Consider the following 23,590-nt stretch of genomic DNA (forward strand, 5'->3'; position numbering starts at 1 on the left):
AATAATAATAAAACCTTTATTTATATAGCACATTTTTAAAACCCTGGTTTACCAAGTGTTTGACAAGCAACAGGGCACATAAAAAACAAACACAAAATAACTCAACAGTAGAGAGAGTTCAAAGCTGCTGTTGGTAGGAATGGTGTAAAACACGTTGCGTTTTTTCTGCTGGATTTGGAGAAAAGGTTATAATGTGGTACTCGTTGGTAAGTGGAGTAATTTGAGACTATTGCAAAATCTGTTAAATGATGTTAAAACTAGATTTTGATAAAGGCTCCATGTGCTAGGTAGTGCCTCGAGCATAAAATGCATGACATTCGAGGTCTTTATTGGCAAAAGTCTGGGATTTTTTTGTTCGTTTCTGATAACATGTTAAACTGACAGTATATCATTATGTAAGTGTATGTAGGTGGAAGGACCTGGCAACCTTATTATACCGTCGCAGTGATATGTCGTTATCTGTGGTTATATAAATAGAAAACACTTCACAATAAAATAAACACGTGTACACATTTTAAGTTAAGAGAATGTTCAAGCAGATGATTTTAGAATTTGACATCTGTATGGAACATTTTTCTTTATCGTAGTAAATGCCGTTTGAGTTTGCGTATGTCATAACCGGAACCTTTAAATACATAGCGGGTTCAATGACGGACGAAAAACAGTGTTACGCATGGTCGGCCAGGTAATGTTGTGGTCCCGTTTGTTGTCAGTACCGGTGCAGAATCGCTGTTTAAAGGCTCAACTACCCCCTGACAGCCCACACTGAGAGGTTTTCTGTGGCATTTAATGTTTCGGCACCTCCACGAGACCGAGTTCACGGAGTGTCAGTAAGTAAGGAGAGCGTGAAGGGTGCTGCGAGGAGGAACAGTGGGAGGAAATATGGAAACATGGCAAAAGTAAACATGGCGTGAAGAAGGCAGAGACAGCATGTAAACGGTCTAAACAGGAACAACTTTGCATCTGCCTTTATTACAAAGCTGTGTTAAATACACGATTCAGATTGGCAGGAATTCAGAAGTATGCTATTCCTCTATAACACATCGTTGCTATGAGCAACAGAGCATTGCTTAGGACGCAACCTGATCCCACACGTCACATCAAATCAATCCGCGGAGAGGAGTCCAGAGGATTTCATCTCTGCCTGTTGGCCTTGTGGTGAAACCTTTAGTTTCCGTCATGGAGAACTTGGAGAACATTTTGAATATCACTTTTGATTTCTTCAAAGAGCTCGATCCTTTAGATCCTGTGACTGAACAACCAACTACCATGAAAATTAAAAGAGAAGAGGATAAAGGCACAGAACCAGCAAAGGAGGTTAAAAGACACAAGGAACTGAGTGACAGAGAAGTCGACCAACTCGAAGAAAGCAGACATGAAGCAAACACAAAGCGGAATACGGTTTGGGCCATGTCAGTGTTAAATGACTGGATGAATGAAAAGAAGATGTCAACAGACATTGACAGCTATAAGGAAGAAGACCTCAACCAGGCGCTGAGGTCATTCTATGCATCTGTTCAAAACACCAACGGAAAAACCTACTCAGTTGCCAGTTACATAGCCATAAGGGCTGGGATATGTCGATATTTCTCAGTGTTCAATATAATGAGTTCTCCAACATTCAAGTCGAGCAACTTGGTTTTTCAATCTGTTATAAAAAGCCTTCGCAAAAACGGACAAGATGTCAACCATCACCCCTCTATCTCAGCTGCAGATCTGCAGCTCATCCGGTCCTCTGACGTGCTGTCTCCACACACAGCAACTGGACTTGTCCGGAAAGTGTGGTTTGAAGTACAGCTGCATCTGACATGGCGAAGCAGAGAAGGTATACGAGAACTGAAAAGAGACTCCTTTATTTTGAACAGAGACGAGAAAGGGAATGAGTACATTTCACTTTCTCATAACACTGTCAACCACAAAGATGCAAAAGACCCATGTAAAGAAAACTACAGAGGGTGCATCTATGCAGAGCCTGGAAACCCCAGCTGCCCTGTTGCCTGCTTTAAAAAGTATGTGGCCCGTTCCCCCCCTGGTGCCAAAGCTTTTTTCCTTCACCCACTCAAGATAGACCAACAGGTACTCAACAAACAAATAGTGTGGTACTCTCGTGAGCCCATGGGGCACAATTTTTTGGGGAAATTGTTACCTGAAATCAGCCAGACAGCCGGGCTTTCCAGGAGATACACTAACCACAGCTTGAAGAGCACAGCCATTCAACTGCTCTCTCAGGCTGGTCTTGAGAGTCGGGAGATAATGACAGTCACCGGGCACAAATGTGAGAGCAGCTTGAGGAACTACGGGATCCCAACCACTTCTGACAAGGAGGAGGGCAGAAAGATCCAGTCCTGCAGTCCAAACAACGGTAGTAAAGCTGGTGAGTGCATCTGTAAATTGCTGGGTTTATGTATGGGAAGCGGGTTATATCTGCTGATTGGAACTTTTTCAGGGTGATCAGGACCCCTGTGTGTCACTCTAAAGGGGTCCCTCCTCTTTCACAACCCGCTCACTATACATTGTGCCATTTATTGCAGGGATACTGAAAGGGTCAAACTGCTGGGTGATTCTGGTGTGCATACCCAAACTAAACTGAAGAAGAATTAGAAATGACAGAATTTGGGCACATTTCATTGGCAGAGTATAGAGGGAGGGAAGGAGTGTAGACCTGGATTAGAGATTCCAGGTAGGCAGGGGCTGTTTTGTTACTGTTTTTTAACAAATAGCAGGGTTCTGAATGCGATGTGAACAGTGCTGGAAGCCAGTGGAGGAAGACATGTTACTGACACACATACACACATGACATACTATTTCAGTGCATATTAGTGTCTGTGTCCACTGTCCATCACTCAGCATCTACAACTCCTTAAGTCCTAAATATTAACACATGCTCATCTCTATAAGAGATATGAATCAACTTAATTTCTGTTGCAGGTTTTGTCATCACATCTGAAATACTCTGATATGTTTTCAATGACAATAGATTGTATAAATAATGGACATAGTATCCCTGACGTATCCCATCTGTTCCTGAGCACTGTTTTGAAGCCAATCGTCGTCGGGAGCCATACTGGAAATATTGAACTCAACCTAACTGCTTTCGAGCTAGTGTGAGGTAAAGAGGCAGGCTTAGAGCCTCCAAGCCAACAGCTACAGTGTTCCTGCCTGTCAGTCAAGTCAGTCATTAAATGGGCAAAACTTGTAATCTTGATATCTTCTGCACTGTCGCGTTATAAATTCACCCCCTGTGCAGTGTGTGCCGATAGAGAAATGAGCTCTTCAGACGGAAGACGTTTTTTGAACTGAGCTGTAAACATTTTAATTATTGCTGCAAAGATTGTCTTTTTGAATTGGTGTGTATGTGGTTTCCGGTGTTTCTGCAGCCAGCCTCAAGCAGACGCTCAATGAACTGCAGTTTATAACACTTCCGCATGGGCTTCATATTTTGAGACCAGAGTCTGCCGCTTGGTAATAATCCTTACTTTCTTTGTTTACAGTTGACCTGACAAGTAATACTGTTATCATCATGATTACACCTATGGCTGTCTACAGGACTCTATACCAAAAGCTTTTAAACCTTGGCACTGACATCAATCAGTTCTCTCTAATAGTTGTACCAGACAAAACACTCATGTAGGGTTGCAGCTAATGAAATGTACTACTTCACAAGTGGATTATGCAACAGTGGGTTGCTTTCGGTATTTTTCAAGAAACAAAGGAACCACTTGCTTTAGAGTTTACATGGTTACAAGTAAAACTGCATCTGTCGGCTACTTTAACTTGCAAGTCTGCACTGCAAGCTTCTTATTTTCATGTTGTCTCTTACGCAGCTTCGTCTCACTCAATCAGATATCTCGCCAAGTTTTACAATTGTCCATTGCTCTTCTGTTGGATCAGTACTGAGCAAGTTTTCTCACTACAATACTGATCTGATCTTACACATGTAGTCATAGAAATGAGTCAACATACTGCCTCTGTATTTTAGAACCATACTTATCTTTTCTGCATCTTTTCTGTAGTTGAGTTTTTGGTCACTAGGGGTCTCTCTAGGTTAACAATCTTGGGGGTCTATTTCAAATATCTCTTCTGTGACTTTTTCACACATTTGACATTCTAGTCTAAATAAAAAACAAGGTCATGATCATCAGGATTTTGCACAGTTGCCAGTCAAATACTCATGCAGCATCTCGTTACAATTTCCCTGATTATTTTAGCGACTTTTCCAGCTTAGACACCAACTTTCACTTCATTTCACTCTGGTTGTTACATGTACAGTACAGTGGGGCAAAAAAGAATTTAGTCAGCCCCTGATTTTGCAAGTTCTCCCACTTAGAAAGATGAGAGAGGTCAGTCATTTTCATCAGAGGTACACTTCAACAATGAAAGACAAAATGAGAAAAAAAAATCCAGGAAATCACATTGTAGGATTTTTAAAGAATTTATTTGTAAATTATGGTGGAAAATAAGTATTTGGTCAATAACAAAAGTTCAACTCAATACTTTGTAACATAACCTTTGTTGGCAATGACAGAGGTCAAATGTTTCCTGTAAGTCTTCACCAGGTTTGCACACGCTGTAGCTGGTATTTTGGCCCATTCCTCCATGCAGATCTCCTCTAGAGCAGTGATGTTTTGGGGCTGTCACTGGGCAACACAGACTTTCAACTCCTCCCACAAATTTTCTATGGGGTTGAGGTCTGGAGACTGGCTAGGCCACTCCAGGACCTTGAAATGCTTTTTACGGAGCCATTCCTTCGTTGCCCGAGGGGTGTGTTGGGATCATTGTCATGCTGGAAGACCCGGCCACGTTCCATCTTCAATGCTCCCACTGATGGAAGGAGGTTTTGGCTTAAAATCTCAGGATACATGGCCCGTTCAGTCTTCCCTTAACACGGATCAGTCGTTCTGTCCCCTTTGCAGAAAAACAGCCCCAAAGCATGAGGTTTCCACCCCCATGCTTCACAGTAGGTATGGTGTTCTTGGGATGAAACTCAGCATTCTTCTTCCTCCAAACACGACGAGTTGAGTTTTTACCAAAAAGTTCTATTTTGGTTTCATCTGACCACATGATATTCTCCCAATCCTCTTCTGGATCATCCATATGCTCTCTGGCAAACTTCAGATGGGCCTGGACATGTACTGACTTAAGCAGGGGGGACACGCCTGGCGCTGCAGGATTTGAGTCCCTCTCGGCGTAGTGTGTTACTGATGGTAGCCTTTGTTACTTTGGTCCCAGCTCTCTGCAGGTCATTCATCAGGTCCCTCCCTGTAGTTCTGGGAATTTTGCTCACCGTTCTCATGATCATTTTGACCCCACAGGATGAGATCTTGCCCCAGATCGAGGGAGATTATCAATGGTCTTGTATGTCTTCCATTTTCTTACAATTGCTCCCACAGTTGATTTATTCACACCAACCTGCTTGCCTATTGTAAATTCACTCTTCCCAGGTCCACAATTTTCTTCCTGGTGTCCTTGGACAGCTCTTTGGTCTTGGCCATGGTTGAGTTTGGAGTCTGACTGTTTGAGGCTGTGGACAGGTGTCTTTTATACAGATAATGAGTTCAAACAGGTGCCATTAATACAGGTAACGAGTGGAGGACAGAAGAGCTTCTTAAAGAAGAAGTTACAGGTCTGTGAGAGCCAGAAATCTTGATTGTTTGTGGGTGACCAAATACTTATTTTCCACCATAATTTACAAATAAATTCTTTAAAAATCCTACAATGTAATTTCCTGGATTTTTTTCTCATTTTGTCTCTCATAGTTGAAGTGTAACTCTGATGAAAATTAAAGACCTCTCTCATCTTTCTAAGTAGGAGAACTTGCAAAATCAGTGGCTGACTTAATACTTTTTTGCCCCACTGTACATCTCGCAATTTTCCTACACTGCTTTTTGCATGCACAACCAGCTACTAGCTTAACAGTAGGAGCAAATGTCAATTTATAACTTGACTATATCCCTTGGCCTCATAAAGTGCTTTTATCAGACCCATTTACATTGTTATCCATTGCATTCCTGTCTATCCCCACTGCTTTCTCACCCTTGAGCAAGGTGTCTACTTTCCTCTCCTATTGCCTTAATCCATTCCTCTGATTTAGATCTAGTGACAGCTTCCCCGAAGATGTTAAGGGTATATGGCACATTAATCTGTGTTAATCTGTATGAGTTAAGTACCTGACCATCACTCCCCTTGCCAGATACGTAATGGCTTAACTTCCTCACTCTTAATGATCAGCCTCACCTTCCAGTGCATGGCTGCTCAGTTCATGCATAGCCGCTGTGACCTGTTCATCAATACGCCTTGGACCCACATCATGCCTCTCTACCCTGCATCGTATGTCAACAGCGAGTTATATTACTTTAGGAACCAATGACTTGAGACAAAGTACTGATTTGGAGGCTAACTCTGTAGTCAAGTTAAAGTGAGCTAAGTTCTCACATTGATCTGAACATTTTTCAGTAGTGTCTGAACCAAGCTGGTATTACATATTTGGGGCACTAAATATTTCAAACAAACATAGAACAAGATAATATTAACCACCTTTTAGAAAAATACAAGACATGACAGTCCTTGAAATAAGTCAAATGAATCCCAGACTAAGAAGGGAAGAAACTGAGATTTAATTTCTGTGCACATGTGCACAGCAATTCAACTAATATAACTAAAAATGTATTTTTATTTTAGTAAGAATGTTCACTAAAACTCTATTCTGTAGTCACTAAAAATGCAATTATGAAACATATTTCCTGTGATTACTAATGTTGTCAAGTGGCAACTGCGAAACAACAGGTGGTGCAACCATGTAAAATATCCATGTTAAAGCAGTTGTACAAATGGTTGCTGATTATAATGATATTAACATTTGTAGTGAATGCCTTTTATTTGTGTATTTTTATCATTACTCTTCTGTCTTTAAATGTAAAATCAGAGGTTAGAGATGCTGAATACCTGGCCAATGGAACGCAATAATCCTAAGATATTGTAAATGAAAAATACACTGACAAAATAAACATTTTTAAAGCACTGTAAACACTCTAAGGGCAGGGGTTCCCAAACTTTTCAGCCCATGACCCCCAAAATATAGGTGCCAAAGACTTGCGACCCCCACTGTCCCTCTAAGTAATTTAATGTGACTGGTCTTCAGAAAATTAGCCTACCTATATGAGCATGTGGCTTTGTTTCCTGTGCTATTATGAATTAACCTGCTGCTGCTGATGTTTTTGATGATTAACTATTCACTAATCCTAAACGTAGGAGTCATCTGGGAAAAAGAAAGGCGATTTTATTTCAAGTTTAGCTACTATTTTGTCAATATTATTTACTATAATTGGTAGAATGTACTATTTTTTGATAACTTTAAAACAATAAAACAGTCTGGAAGGCATCTCACAACCCCCCTGCTCTAAGGGATACTTGCAAAAAGTTTCACTTAGTAGATAATTGGAAAGTATGTATATTTTGACAAATATCTGGTTGTGCCACCTGAGATTCTTTGGGTGTTTAAGTTAAGAATAGGGTAAAAAAGATCTATTCTTGCACAAGCCTTATTAGAACACATTCTTCCAGACACAGAAATATGTTTCAGAAATTTTAGGGGCATCCAGAGCTCACTTTTTCTACGTTTTATACATTTTAGCGGCACCAAGAGGGCACTTTTTCTAGGTTTTATACATTTTAGGAGCATCCAGAGGTCACTTCTTCAACATTTTATACATTTTAGCGGCACCAAGAGGGCACTTTTTCTATGTTTTAGACATAAGTGGGGCATCTAGAGGTCACTTTTTCATGCATTATCCTCTGAAAGGGCACCGGAGAGGGCCATTTCTAATGTTTTATCTATTACAGTGGAATCCAAGAGGGCACTTTAACACGTCTTCTTTCGGACCGCCCACCCTTGTGCCATAGCAGAACCCACCACCCAACACACAACGAGAAGAGTCTGCAGCTAGATATTAAAAGACAGGGGAGGCAGAGCCAAGATGAGACTACTCATCCCTGCAGGCCTAGGCTGTGTGCTCTACCTCCCCCCTAATTAATATTTCCCTAAATCAGTTTGGCCCCCAACTGATATTACTCCTCCTCATCCAGATCCACTGACTAGTTTGAACTGCTTCGTCTGACATATCCTCTGACATATCAGAAAAGGATAAATAGGCTGCCAAGAAAGTTACATGAAGAGCAGTATTATTGTTGTACACTATATTGGGTTATTTGCCTTTTTGGCTATGGTGATTAATGGTTCTGCAAAACTAATAGGAAATCTGAAGGATTAAAAAGTATTGTTGATGCAGAGAGAAAGTTTTTCGTACAGAGGAGGAATTGGAGCTGCTGAGAGCTGCTTCTGTTTTTTCATAGCCGAAGTCGAGAGGTTAGTCAGATTCAGATTCAGATTCAGAGAACTTTATTAATCCTAGAGGGCAATTTGGTTTGTAGTGTTCCAGCTTGTCGATAAACAACACAACACTATCAAACAGACAAACAATACTCAACAGTCAACATGTCAGTAACAAAAACAGTGCAAGACGGGGTTGTCAGAAAGAGTAAAAGATTCAAGATTCAAGATTCAAGATTCGAGATTCAAGATTCAAGAAAGCTTTATTGCCAAGTGAGCTTGCACACACAAGGAATTTGACGTGGTGAATGGAACACTGGTACTTAACAACAAGACAGTAAGGACACAACAAGACAGTAATGGCAATAAATATAGAAACCTTAACACAAATCCAAAAATTCTAAATAAAAATAAAAATAATATCTGTACAAAGAAAGGTATAGAAGTACTTTTAAATACATTAAATAAGTTAAATTAGCCTAAGCCAGAGTGCACATGTAGTAGATGAATATAATGATAAAATATACTATGGAATAAACTACAATATTGCACATGGTTATTGAGGTATTACACCGGAAATCAAGTATTGCACATGTATTTGATCAGTCACATTCTCTTCTCTTCTCTTCTCTTCTCTTCTCTTCTCTTCTCTTCTCTTCTCTTCTCTTATCTTCTCTTCTCTTCTCTTCTCTTCTCTTCTGGAGAAATAAGTCTGGAGAAATTAAGAAGTCAGTCCAGCAGTTGGCAGTAATGCAACACTGTGGATGCCTACCGCCATTTAAACCAACGAAGAAGAGTCTAAAGGGATATGTTTTTTTCCTATCATCCTAAACTCTCGAAACCGTGCTGCAGCAGCTAGCGGACAGCCTGCAGGAAAATAGAAAAGAGCCACTCCACAGAAACATGGATCTTATCAGTAAACCCAAGGGCAAATCTATCGTGTGGATGTATTTTGGCTTAAAGGCGGACGAAAAGGGACAACCATTGAATTCTCGCGAGGCCGTTTGCCGTTTATGCCGAAAAGTAGTGCTTTCAAAGGGTGGAAATACCACAAATTTAAGAAGTCATCTGAGACGTCGACACCGTGCAGATTTTTTTGAGCCCACTCCTTCCACGACATCTGGAGCTTTGTGTGGGTTTCCAGGTGATTTACTACTGTATTCGGGGCTTTCCCCAGGTTTCCAGGGGTGCTCATCCAAAGTGTGCATAGAAATTTAGTAATATTGCACTGCTATGCATCAACACCTTAAACGATACATATAATTTTACAAATGCAACTTTAGTTAGGCACGATTTATAAAGGTGCATTGCAACAGGAGGGAGAAACATATGAAAAAATAGACCCTGGTCTTGTGATTGAATAGCTGATATGCACTATGAGGGTATATCACTCTATAAAGCACGGACCACGTGGTGTATAGGTTGTATAACTAAGTGGTATACTGCCTTAACTAGCACATACTTAACGTGTCTGATCAATTAATGTGACAATTGGCGACCACTATGTATTGATATTGTAGCTGACACTGAGTGTATAGTCCTGATATTGTGTTATTATTTGTTTGTTTGAGTTACACTAAGTTCCCAAGCAAATCTGTTTTACATCCTCAACAGGTGTCTTTCGATTGACAAATTATTTCTGTCATTCAATGGTATTATTTTCATGTCACTCTGCTTCTCTGCATAATTTCAATTTTCGCAATACCAAACAACTGCAATCCCAAAGATGTGTATACGCATGCGCAGATATAACAACCTGCCAGCGGTTGAAGTCTTTTTACGGCAGTCACATACCAATGTTGCCATGGTATCTCTCAACAGTCACTCAGGCAGTCCATTTTAAGAAGCTGACAGCAGCATTTGGAAATATTCACAGAATAGCTTTCGGTTTGGGTTATTTTGGTGCTGTCATGTCGGAACAATATGTCGCAAATAACGTCAGACGTGCGGTTGGGCCGACGATAAGGGAGTTAGAGCCGCCATCTTTACCTTTTTAAAGTATCGTTTTCTAAGCTGCCCTCACAGCTGATCATGTCCGTGGTATAATCAGCATATAGCACCGTAACCTAACCGCTTGTACGGTATCACTCCGCTTTGTCTCAATGACCAAATCCTTCGCTTCATTTCACATTAAATGCAAAGCTACAGCAAGAACAGCCAATGGAGCTAATGGCTGACATTATGAATGCAGACCTGAGAGATTCTCGAGAGCATTTTGACTTTGTGGATACAGAAATTACAGATGGGATAATTCTGAAAGAAGAAGAGTCAGAAGAAGAGGTGGAGGGTGAGGTAAATTCCAGTGACACTTCTAGACATGCAATTGTTTCAGACTTGGAACTGGATGAACTTGAACTCAGCAGATCTGAAATAAGTAAGCTTACAAGGAAGCAAACAACATGGGCTGTGAGCATATTTCTTGGCTGGCTGGAGTCCCAGGGGCTCCAGGTGGACCTGAAAACTGTGGAGAAGACTGAGCTGAATGGGATGCTGAGACAGTTTTATGGATCAGTACGAACCAGCAAAGGAGACATGTATGGGATTGCTAGTTATGTCGCTTTGAGGGCTGGACTTAACCGTTATTTCAAAGAGCCTCCTGTCTGCCGCCCCATGTGTATTATGAGAGATGTTGAATTCACCTCAGCCAACAAGGTCTTCTTGGGAATGCTCAAGAGAATTAGGCAATCTGGTCGAGACAGAGCACAACACCATCCATCATTGACTCCTGATGATATCCGCATCCTCAGACACTCATATGTGATGGACAGCCGCAATCCAAGGGGTCTTCTGAACAAAGTCTGGTTCGACATACAAATCTATTTTGGCCGCAGAGGGAAGCAGGCCAATCGGAATCTAAAGCCTGATTCCTTCGTTGTCAGACAAGATGCAAAGGGACTTAAATACTGCACTCTATCCTTTGGGGATGAGACAAAGTTTTATAACAAAAAGGACCAATGCTTTATGTATGAAAAGCCAGGCAATGAATTCTGTCCTGTTACTTCTCTTATAAAGTACCTAAGCAAGCTCCCATCCAACGCAGCTGCCCTTTACTTGCAGCCAAAAAAGGAGATCTCGAATGAAGTATGGTACAACAACAACCCCCTCGGGGTCAATTACCTGGGCTCAATGCTTTCCCGTTTGTGCAAAGAAGCAGGCACTTCAGTCATATATACAAATCACTGTATTAGAAACACACCCCTGCACCACCTGTGTAACGCAGGACTAGAGGGGAGAATGATTATTCCTGTCATCGTACACAGGTAGGATGAGTTGATTCACTTGATGCCATTTTAATTTAATAATATCCTGTTACACCTGCTGTAATGAAGAAAATATAACTTTTTTCACCAGGGTTGTAAGCACCCTTCAAAGTCAGCCGACATCATCACTTGGGAGCAGTAAGAAGTGGAGAAAGATTTTGCCAAAGAGCGATTCAGCTGCTTCAGCAGGTCTACCACCGGACTATAGGGCACACCTAACAGAAGCTCACTCAAGCACACCCATTCTCCAATACCACTGCAGTCAACTCATTATATGAGTACTTACAGGCTGAGAAGAAAAATGCAGCAAGAGAGTTTACATAAATCAATGCGACACAAGAAACTTATAAAAAACAAAACATTTCTGTGGTGGGAAACAAAATAAAAATCATTAAGAACTGAAGCTTCTGTCTATGCCATGAAAAATGCAAATGTCTAATATTTTCAATACAATCACACTTTAGGGGAGTTAAATCTGCCAAAAAATCTATCTTTTCTTTTTTCTGTCTTCAGTTTTACCCAAGCCAACGAAACAATAAAAAAACATCCATGTCATGATAATGAATCTTCACTTGATTGTTGACCATAATATCTCACCGTAATTCCATATTTGACAAAACTCTTTCTCCACTTTTGCCTCTCAAGGTTTGGATTCAAATCATGAAGAATTCCTCGACGACTTCCCGTTTCTACACACAACTTCAAACCAGAGCTACGTTCCAGATGCTGTGCTGCCTCCTGGAGAGCCCTGGCTCCACGGCGGCCCCTCTCGGGCAGTGCTGTCTCTGCCATCTTGCCTCAGCTTGTGCAAGGAAGTTGGGATTGGAATATCTGGTTCCTCTGGGGAGGAACACAGGGAAGAGTTGAAGGTGTTTGCCAGGTGTCACCTTCAGCAGGGAGTCATGTTTGGACCTTATGTGGGGGATTTGTGCAGAGGACAAATGCCGACCAACCTCAAATACGCCTGGGCTGTAAGTGGACTTATACTGTGCTGCACTAACGTTTAGAACTGTGTTTGGATCTATGATGTGACTTAGCTTGATAACCAACAGGAATGATAGATAAATGTGGTCATACAATAGTTGACATACTCATTGCTCCCATTTCCAGATTCGAGATGATGCTGCTTTTGTCTATGTGGATGCTTCTGATGAAAACAAGTCGAACTGGATGAGGTGGGCACTTCATAATGATTCTTGTAATGTTTCCCTGTGAGAGCACTGTTTTTTATCTTTTGCCTTAATCCTTCTTTAGAACTGGTTATTCAACATACGTGTCTGTAAGACATTAGCACTTTCACTTTTACTATCACTATCATCGCTCTATCTCTGATTCTCCTCTATCCCTCTTTCCAACCCCAACTCGGTCGAAGCAGATGGCTGTCTAACATGAGTCTGCTTCTGCTAAATACTGCAATGTGCAATGCTCATGGTGGATTAAGATGAAATACGGTTGAGTTCCGTCAGTAAGGGCGGAACGGATCGTATCCTGTCTTGATGTTGGGTCTTTGACAATAATTTAACAGAGTTCGGTCTAGTCCTGCTATTTTTTAAAAGCGTCTTGAGATAGCGTTTGTTGTGATTTGGCGCTATACCAATAAAGATTGATTGATTGATTGACTTTTCTGCTCACAGTGACATATGTGTTTTGTCTCAGGTATGTGACTTATACAAGTAGTGAGGAGGAGCACAATCTTGTCATCTTCCAGTTTTACCGCCATGTCTATTACAAGGTTTCCCAGCCCATCATCGAGGGAGCTGAACTAAAGGTCTGGATTGGCAAGGATTACGCCACCTTGTTGGGTCTAGGGATGGGTGAGTTCACTCTCTGGCTCATGAAATTGTATTTTGTCAGCTAGTGGATCAGATTTAAATTTAATGTCATCTCTTTCCATGGGGAATTTCAGGTGACAACATCAAATGTGAATACGGTGACAAGGAGACAGTTCTGCGTCTCCTGCAGGACATCCAATTGGTTACCCTCCCAGAGCCCAGTAGCTCCTCTCTTTGGTCAGACCACAGCCAATCACAGAGCCCCATGCCTGTCATCAGCGATGTGACAACGATGTCAAATACAGATCCAGCTTGTGATTTGGACATGGCCTCGGGATCTGCCTTGCACTCCTCCTCCCCATCCCCAAGCTTTCACCCCGGGGAAAAGTATGAATTTCTCCCTGGAACTGAGAAACTGCTGAGTAATCCAAATGTTTCACAGCTAAGCCCCTGGTACTTCTTTGGGTTAGAGCCGGACCCAGCCGGTCGGCCCTTAGACCGTAACGCTGCAGTGTGTAAGCTGTGCGGGGAACGTGTGGGCTGTGGTGGAGGTGCACAAGATCTACAAAACCATCTGACCAGTAAACACCACATCAGACCACGTGATACTACCAAGGAGCGGAGTCTTCAGACCACAGGTAACAGTCACTGTCTAAATAACATAATAAAGTTTATTTGGAGGCTATTTTTATTCAATACAAATTAAAACTCCTAGATCAACTACAGCTTGAATAGAGGGGCAGTAATGTCCAATAATAACTTTAATTCAACAGTGTAGTAAAGTCACAATCACATAGTGGATGAATGAGGCAGTGAGACAGGTCATAAAAAAATCAACAAGCCAATAGTTTAAACAAATATTGGAAACCTCTATATGAAAGTATGTTAGCTTCAAGTTAAACCAGTTAAATCAGTATCTGAATATTACGTTTAAGTGACAATTTTAGTCATCTGCATTTCCTGTTTCTGAACATTGAGTTTGTTTATTCATTTTTTGTCTACTCCAACTTCTCCTTGCTTTATGATTTGTGTAGTCTGTTTTACAATGTATGACCCCAGTTCTGAAAAAGCTTGAACATTGCATAAAATGTTGAAAAAACAACAACATACAGATACAGATGGTTTGAAAAATCATTCAAACTCTATATATATTTAAAAAAAAATTGTGATAAGACAGCAAAATATTGAAACTGAAAAATTAAATTTGATGCCATCAGCATTAAAGAAAAAACACACACAACACTGGAAATACTTGGAGGAAAATCTCCAGACCAATTATGTTGATTAACAACAGGTTAGTACCAAACTTGGTTTTAAAAGGGTATTCCAGAAAGACTGAGCCTCTCAGAAGTAAAGCTAGGAGGAGGTGCACAACACTGAGACCCTACATCAGCGGACAGTTCAACAATTTAAGCATTAACTTGAAAATAATTTTGGGGTTTCATCACCTTCAGCACGAACATCATTAAAAGATTCAGAGATTGTGGAGAAATCCCAGGACAACAGGGACAAAACCAATACTGGATGGCTATGATTTTGGGGGCATCATGTGGAAATTCATTAAAAGCAGTCATGATTTTGCAGTGGAACTCAGTGCAAGGGTTCTAAAATCTTTGTATGTGAACACAGTTCACTGCTACATCCACTAATGCTGGTTAGATCTGTACCGTGCAAAGGGAAACCAGGCTTAAACGTGATCCAGAAACACTGGTAGCTTCTCTGGGCCTGAACCCAATGTAAAACAAGTTTATCCAAGTCTTTAAATGTTAAATTTAGTCATCCTCCAGACCAGCAACCCTAAGGACATGGAAGATATCTACATGCCAAAGTGTCCTTGGGCAAGATTCTTTGCCCCAAACTGCCCTGGTGGCTGTGCCAACAGTGTGTAAATGGCATCAGTCATTACTGAAGGGCTTTTCACATAGTAGCCTTTGCCATCAGTGTATGAATGTGACTTGTAATGTAAAAGAAAAAGAAAAACTCTATGTAAAATACAGTCCATTCATCGTTCTGCACACAATGTAAGATCATGGCTCCCTAGCCTATCTGCAGCCCAGACTTGATACCCATCCAAAACATCTGGGGCATCATGAAATGAAAACAAAGACAAGGGAGACCTTAAAATATTAAGCAGTTAAATTCCTGTTTCGGGCAAGAAAGGGGCAAGATTTCACTTTCAAAACTCCAGAAATTGGTCTCATTGGTCCCCAAGGATTGACATAGTGTTATTTAAAAAATAGGTAACGCAGTGGTAAACATGCCCCTGTCCCGACCATGGTCCCAACTGTATGAAACGTGTTACTGGAATCAAATTTAAAATAAAAATACATTTTTCATTAAAGTTTTCAGTTTCAGCATTAGATATGTTGTCTTTGCACTATCTTCTGTCGGTTATTGTATGGATGTAGTGATCAGTTTGTAGCTGATGGGGGCTCGGTTATTTGGGCCAGTCGTCTCATCTCGATCAGTCCCGTCAGCCGTCGTAAAATAGACACAATTTGCGGCAGAACGCAAAGGCGCGTGCATTACTAACACACTGGCAAAAATGTCTGTGGTGTGGAATTTCTTTCAGTTAGAAAGTAAAGACAGCCCAAAGGCCACTTGCAATATATGCAATTCTGGCGTTCCGCGTGGCGGTAGCACTAGAGGTAGCTTCAATACCACAAATTTGAGACGACATTTAAAAACCAAACATGCAACGGAATACGACACGTTCACTAAGGGGGCAGAGGAACATGCTGCTGCTGCGAAACCATGGGCGAGACACCAAACTCTAGACTCTAAAACGGAGGGTGAATGTTTACGCGAGGGAGACACGGCCAAAGAGATTAAAGAGGAGGTGGTTGAGTCCATCATTTCGGACAACCAGCCAATCTTCGCGGTAGAGAATTCGTTTTTTTGCCATCTTTTGGAGCTTTTGGATCCACTGTATGTCCTGCTGTGTCGATACTACAGTTCCGACACCGGCTTTTCGGAGCTGTTCAATAAAATCCGTGACAACATCCTAAGTGATCTACAATATGGTGCGTTTTGACATCGTGCGTTAAAATGCGTTTATTTGTAACGCATTTTACATTAAGAGCAAATCCGAAAGTGCTACAAAACAAATCATAAAAACAACAACAGTAAAAACCAACTATAAGAGAAAGGAAGAAGAGAAAGCCCTCTAGAAAAGGAAAGTCTTGAGTCCCTTTTTACAGGAGTCTGTGGTGAGCTCAGATGGTCAGGGAGGGAATTCCACAGATGCGGGGCTGCAGAGCAGAGAGCCTAATCTCACGTAGTGTGGAGTTTTGTTTGGGGACAGTGGAGGCAGTTTGTGTTGGTGGATCAGAGGATTCGTGTGGTGGTCTGTTGAGTTAGCAGTATTGCATGCACTCAAGATTCAAGGGTCTCATACAGGACAACATTAAGGACATCCCTAGAATACAGGGTTTAAAGTATTTGCAAACAATCAAACTCTGTTTTTTATCTAATTTTTACAACTATTAAGGACTTCAGAAAAATTTTTTATAAAATTAAAACTAGACTAGGAGTTGCAGACATGCCAGCTAAATGTGAGTCTGTACTTGGCCATAGTGGTGTGCTGAGATTGATGCAAAAGCTATCAGGGAAGTATGCTTACAATAGCAGCATGCTTCAAATCTAATTTTAGTAATTTAATTATTCATTATCTATTAGCACTACAACCTAGAATTATACTAAAAACATGGGAATTCCATTATTTTTTGTAGGTCTAATGTCATGAAGTCAAGTTTTGGGCAAATCAAAATCTTGATAATCAAGTTTTACAAGATGGAAAGTGAAGTTTATCAAGTAGGATTTATCCTCTTGAGTCATCGAATGTCCTGAGAACAGTCACAATTTAACGATTGGTGTTGTATAGAGTTTACTTCAGTCATATAGTTCAGTTGTCTGTAAGTATAGCTTAAGTTCAAGTGGTGAACAGCTCAATCAACCAATATTCACTGCTGAGGAAAATCTTTAAGAGTCCTGCCACGTTGAAGTAACCAGAGTGTTCTTTTTTCCAGCCTGAAGCTGTCAGAAAGCTCATCTTTATATACAATATGATATAATATAAAATGTTAAATGTATTCTGTCAGCTTTTAATACCTTGTTCTGATTGAATGTTCTTTTTCTCCACAACAGTTCAACAGCGCCCTCAGTCTGTGGTGCCTCACAGCAGTCCGGCCAGTACTCTCCCCTTGGTTTTGTCCGTTCATGTGACTAATGCCATCACCAACTTCGTCATCATGGATCTCCAGCCCCCCAATCTGGTGGAAGGGGAGGGCTTTAAACAGCTGATCCATACTCTACTGCCGTTCTACAAGGAGATGCCTTCAACCTCTCACCTGGAGAACCTCCTGAAGGGACACCACACTAGAGGCAGGATGAGCCTGGCTCAGCTGTTAAGAAAGAAAGCTGGAAGGGACGAAATCGAGGAGACTGACTACACCGCTCCCATTGACTTTGAGCCAAGGAGGCGTGGGAGACCTCCCAGCCGTGAGAAGGATGTTCATTATTTTGTTACTTTGAGTGTGGATGTTTGGTTCCACAATTGGCAGGGCAACATTGAGAGGTACCTCACCCTCTGGGCACATTTCATAGACAGTGATTTTAGTTTTCAGAACCTGGCTCTGGCAACGCAAAGAGTGTCAGAGAATGGGGAGAAAGACTGTAGCCCTCTAGCAGTGGAGGCTCAAGTAAAAGCGATGGCGCAGGAGTGGGGAATCTCCAAGCCTAATCTGCTCTTGCTTGGAGGGGAGGGGAGGAACACGATGAGACTTGAGCCAAAAAAATGTGGGAAAGGTGGAGAGGCTTCTGGAAGCGTTTCTCATCCCAACTCTACAACATTTCTAGAGAGGGACGACTCTGTGTCATCAGAGGAACAGAGTGGCTCGGAGCATGCAGCATCTAGTGAAGGACTGCCGTCTGTGCCATGCTTCTTGAGCGCTGTGCAAAGCTGCATCGAAGAAGCGATGTCACACAGTGTTATCTCCAAGACCCTAAAACAATTCCAAGGTATTCTGTCAACTGTTTTCCTGCCACCAACACAAAGCAGAAGCCTGAATCAGCACCAAATAGGCAGCCTGATGCGGAACCTTAAAAAAGAAGAGCAGGATGAGCTAAAGTTGTGGGCTCACAGCAGGCTGACATGGAATAAGCTCTATCCTGCACTGAGCATACTCATCAAACATAAAAGTATTTTCTGTGATTCGATAAAGGAGATTAAAGAAGAGTATAAAGAAGACACTACCTCAGAATCAAGTACACCTGGAAGCTGCAACGCAAACTCCACCTCCAGCACACCCTCAACAAGCTTTACCTCCTTGCGATCTGAATGGAAAGTTCTGGAGGAGTTGTGTTTGGTTCTCAAACCTCTGGACATAGCGTGTCGAACTCTGGCGAAGGAAGCATTCCCCCGCTTGTCCCTCATCAAACCAATCCTCACAGGCCTGCTGTCACGCCACCTCGTGCCACGGCCAGGGGATTCGTCATCTATCCTGAAAGAAGTGAAGAGGATGATGAGGCGGAACTTGATAAGCTGTTATGACAACCCGGTGGTCAACAGAGTTCTGTGTGTTGCATGTTCCCTTGATCCCCAGTTCCATGGGCTGGGATTCATGGAGGAAAAGGTGAGTCTGTTCCCTACACCTTTGTTCAGAGGTTACCGTTTGTAGTGGCTATTGTCAACTTTACAAAACTCAAAACTCAAATCAAAACCAGTCACTGGGCATGGGGAGAGTGGATCGTACACAGTGTCCAAAGGTTGCCAATGTCCAGCTAAGTATGCAGTATTTTTGGTGGTTTATTGAAGAACAAAAAAGGGCTTCTCTCACATAATAGGTAGCATCTGTGTGCTTTCAAATCTCCCGGTAAAAAAACTATTCACCTTCCCCGGTGTCCGCCCCTCCTATCTTACCTGCCCGTCTATATACATGACACCAGGTGCAAAACTATCAACCTATAAAAGTGAGGAACAAAATATATTAATAACACTAAAGGCATCAAAGTTAATCCTAGAACTACCATACAAAAATAACAATAAATTAATTGATTTAAGTAAAAATAATCAAATATATGAAACAATGTAAATAGCTCCAACAGTGTTTGTATGTACCAATTCATTAATTATTAAAACTACAGTCTGCAATTCAGACAGAGGACCTCAAAAGCAGACAGGTGGCTGTATTCCTGAAAGGAAAATGAGCTAACGCTCATTTGAGCAGCTACAGCAAACAAGCTAATACAAGCTTCAGGACAAATCTAATTGGCTTCCTTTATTACACCCTGACGTGCATGAAGGAAAGTATTGGCTGTTGAACGGGCAGATCCCGCTGCACAGCAGGCGGTGGCGACAGGTGTGTTAGGGCCCGTTCATCACCCCTTGCATCTTTAATTTATATTAAATTTCATTATATTTGTCAAGACATGTAAAAATTAATAATAAAGGTGCCAATAGGGATGAGACATGATTTTTGGATAATTGAATATTCATTCCCTTACAAAAAATTCAAAGAGTTAATGTGAATATTATCTTAATTTAAATGCATAACTTTTCATCTTTTACGCTGGTGCCTGGTTGTCGTATGGCATTCCCTCCCAACAGTGGCTAAAGAGCGTCTTGAAGCTGTTTGCTAACCGCATCAAGTAGCTAACAGGAAAAACATTAGCAACAGTCGCTGGAAGTGTGTGTATTGCTGAGAGATTCAGAAACTGAGAAAATTGCAGAGACTGAGCATGGCCGTAAAATGTAAACATGCAGCACCTCGTCCAAGTGTGTTGAGGAGTGTTAACTTTTACTGTCTTCACTTGCAGCACAACAAATGTTGTTAGTCGCTGTTGTCTCAATATGTGGTTTCAAACCTGCAGTCAGAGATAGGGGTGCAACGGATCAAAAAACTCACGGTTCGGATCGGATCACGGTTTTGAGTCACGGATCGGATCATTTTTCAGATCAGCAAAAAAAAAAAAAAAAGACAAATATAACTTTGTCCTCCATTTATTTTGTAAAACACTTGTAATCTTTTGACCATTAAATGAAAACAACCATCAACTCAAAATTGACTGTGGGCCCAGTCCTGCCTCATTCACTGCATTTCATGGCATGGCAAGTGAAGGAGCAGAGGAACTTCAGAAGTTTCACTCCATTCTTCTTTCATTTGCTGATTTTCACCGTCCACTTTTCTTTGAGCTGCAAACTTGGAACACACGGTTTTCGTGCATTCTAGGGTCCTACAGCTGGCAGAGTGCCAATATGCGAACTGCTCCATAAACGAAAGTGAAAGTTCACTCGCAGCATTGGACTCTAAGTGACCCAGTAACAGCCTGTCTGCGTATTGTTGACATGGAGACAAGTCCCAGTAAACACGAGGTGACCCGACCAAAACACAGTGAAGGAATAACACAAATAGGCGGCCGGATGTGGCCCGCGGCCCGCGTATTGACGGCCTCTGGTGGATGTGCGACGGAATTTCATAACGTGGCTCAAGCACATTCAGCATTCACTGTATTTCACAGGGAAACCAAAATGCTCCCATACATGTGACTCACAAGATGCAGGAGGTTTTTCAAGTTCCTCTGCTCCTTCACTTGCCATGACTACCGCTGCACTCGACGAGTGAGTGTGGATTGAACATGCGGTCATCACGGGAACACGCGCAACTTTTTTCATCAACCAATCCGCAGATCACGTCCGTGCCGATCCGTGGAGGGGCATCCGTACGGATCACAGATCAACGATGATCCGTTGCACCACTAGTCAGAGAGCTCCATTAGGAGTAATCGCAGAATAAATGCCAATGATTACAGAATAGTATTTTGGCTTATGTTGCCCATCCCCAGGGGCTAATAACTCTGTTATTAAAAGTACTATAGCATTATAACATCACCAGTATGGCTCATTAGGTGCAAAAAGAAAGGGGAGGGGGCTCCTAATCAATCTCATCAAAAATAAATACTTTATATTGATTAGTTTTTTAAGATGCATCTTTTATAAGTTGAAATATATTTATGTAAATGTGTAATGGAAGTCATTTGGAAAGAACTGAATACTTTTTAGCCTGCCTTTTTGATTTCTTGTGTAAACTGCATTATCTCAATATGAAACTGTAATCTAAGTAACAATAATGATTTAAAAAAAGGATTCTCTCAAACTCAAACTAAAAAGTTTTGCTTTAATCATTTTAAAGGAACAGAAAGCCACCTTTGATTGGCTGAAGAAAGAGGCCGTCAGGATCGTGAAGGAGGACCGCAGGAGAAGCAAAAGTAAAAAGCAGAGGCGGGGCAAAAGAAGCCCCTCGCCAGAATCACAGGAGTCAGACAGTGAATTCCTGCGGAGGAGCAAACGCCTAAAAGAATCACGCCCAATCAACTTCAGAGAGATGGAGGATGAAGAAGAAGAAGAGAGTGACGAAGAGGAGCCTGATGAGAGTGAGGAGGCACAACCGGGAGATCAGGGTGGTGGGCTCTCTGGGATGGAGTTCCTTTTGGGAGACCTGTTCTGCTCTACTCCCAAGAGCAAGCAGAGTTCTGTGGAGGAGTCTGTGGACGTGGAGATGTCTGTCTTCAAAGCTGACAAGGGAGTTACACTGGGAGTGGAACCCCTGCAGTGGTGGAGGATGAAGGCTGTGCAGTTTCCTCTGTTAGCCACAGTTGCACGGGCTTACCTAGCTGCCCCAGCTGTTGCGGGTAGCGCTGCACAGGAGTTTGTGCAGGGGGAAGCGCAATCCATCTACAGGAAGAGGGCGAACATTCCACCTGAGAATTTGGACTCAATATTGTTTCTGCACCACAATCACATGCCCACTACTGAGAGTGGACAAGCAGCTAAGAGTGAGGACAGGAGCAGTGGGATTGAAAAGGTCCTATAAACGCCAACAACACTCATTACTTTCCAATAAGCTATGGATTCAGCTGATTACATGTATCTCAAGTGACTGATGACAAAGTATATTTGGTTACTCTGTTTTGTATTTAACGTTTTGTTATCCTTTCAAAAAAGCAGGAACATTGCTAATACAAACCAACTGTATCATCCCTTCCTCTCTCCCCTCAGTACGCGTCAGTTCTGATGTTGTGAGGACGGTATGCTCGCCTCAAACAGAGAGAAAGAGAGACCTTCTTTGAAACAGTGACCCCTACAAAAACACTTGATCATGGTGTGACCTCTCTTTGTGAATGTACAAGCTTCATGCAGCATGTCTTTTGGTAGCAGTTGGTTTTGATAGCTTCGTTGTCCAACAATCATCCTCCTTAACATGTTCCCCTGCTGTAGCACAACTGGAGTCAGAGGGGGTGAACATTTTTTTTTAAAGAAATGGGTTTTTTTGTGTACCGTTATAAAACATAATACTACTGATGAAAAAGTCAACAGAGAGGCCACGTGGAGCGAGAGGCAGAGAAAGAGGCGGTGCAGGTGGAGCTGTTATACAGTATGAGACCAAAGGTGTAGCGATGAAGGGGAGAAGAAAGACGAGGTGAAGAAGTGTAAGTAGTTTGTGAATAAAAACTGAAGTCAAATATTTTGGGTAGATTTAAAAAAGTGGAAAAGGGACCTACTAGACATAGTTACTTTAAAGTAAACATCCTTAGTAGAGAATTTCTCTTTATAATGTAATGCTACCACTGCCTATAATGCAGTAGAGGTATTCTGTTATTTAGTGACCCCTGACAATGAATTCATCTAATAGCAACATTCAATTGGTTTTGAATGTTTGGCTTTCTATTTGATTGACGTAGTCTTTAACCATTAATTTTCACTAATTTAGTCTCTCTTTCCATTTATGTTTACAATACAGGTTTAAAATGTAATTCTAAAAATGTATCTTCCCCCTAATGTAACTGAGGTGGGATATATTCCTTTTATTCCCTTACATTCAACCCTGCTGCATCTATGAAGTACCTTGTGGTCTAGTGCCTTAACTCTTGTGGAAACAAAACATTTCTAGAGATCTCAACTGTATACAGCTTTGTGGAGAATCCTCCAGGACGGCACTGTTAGCATTGTGTGAAACTACTACCACGTGCCTTTGCTTATGCTTTACCACGTATTACTCCTGTAGGCACAACCTCTTTATCGTCTTTGACTGTGATGTTCTTATTCATGTACGTCTTTCTTTGGATGTCTTACTGTAATGTATATATATCTATCACATACTTTTGTATAATAAAATATGCTAACAACAACCTGCCTTATGAAATCCCTCATATATATTAACACAGCACATAGCACA

At 41.5% G+C, this 23,590-nt stretch overlaps 1 protein-coding gene across 7 annotated transcripts; it reads left to right on the forward strand.

Annotated features, from left to right (window-relative positions):
• Positions 1-635: 635 nt before the first annotated feature.
• On the forward strand, positions 636-23,543 carry LOC117815987. Of its 7 annotated transcripts, XM_034688032.1 has the most exons (9): positions 9,976-10,618; positions 11,384-11,586; positions 11,678-11,775; positions 12,232-12,557; positions 12,697-12,761; positions 13,243-13,400; positions 13,493-13,996; positions 17,505-18,991; positions 21,548-23,543. In XM_034688032.1, exons 1-9 carry the CDS (start codon positions 10,487-10,489, stop codon positions 22,226-22,228), a joined length of 3,654 nt encoding a protein of 1,217 aa, XP_034543923.1. In that variant the 5' UTR covers positions 9,976-10,486; the 3' UTR covers positions 22,229-23,543. The 7 variants fall into 7 exon arrangements, with proteins under 7 accessions (XP_034543921.1, XP_034543925.1, XP_034543924.1 ...); XM_034688029.1 differs by having other exon boundaries at positions 9,983-11,586; XM_034688030.1 differs by lacking the exons at positions 9,976-10,618; positions 11,384-11,586; positions 11,678-11,775 and adding an exon at positions 636-2,374.
• Positions 23,544-23,590: the final 47 nt, after the last annotated feature.

This window comes from Notolabrus celidotus, chromosome 7 (assembly GCF_009762535.1).
Source record: "Notolabrus celidotus isolate fNotCel1 chromosome 7, fNotCel1.pri, whole genome shotgun sequence".
Classification (NCBI taxonomy): Eukaryota; Metazoa; Chordata; class Actinopteri; order Labriformes; family Labridae; genus Notolabrus; species Notolabrus celidotus.

Coding starts and splice junctions, on each gene's coding strand:
- LOC117815987 (XM_034688029.1), top strand. CDS start 10,487: ATGGAGCTAATGGCTGACATTATGAATGCAGACCTGAGAGATTCTCGA. Junction 11,587..11,677: donor ATTCCTGTCATCGTACACAG/GTAGGATGAGTT, acceptor TTTTTTCACCAG/GGTTGTAAGCACCCTTCAAA. Junction 12,558..12,696: donor ACCTCAAATACGCCTGGGCT/GTAAGTGGACTT, acceptor TCCCATTTCCAG/ATTCGAGATGATGCTGCTTT.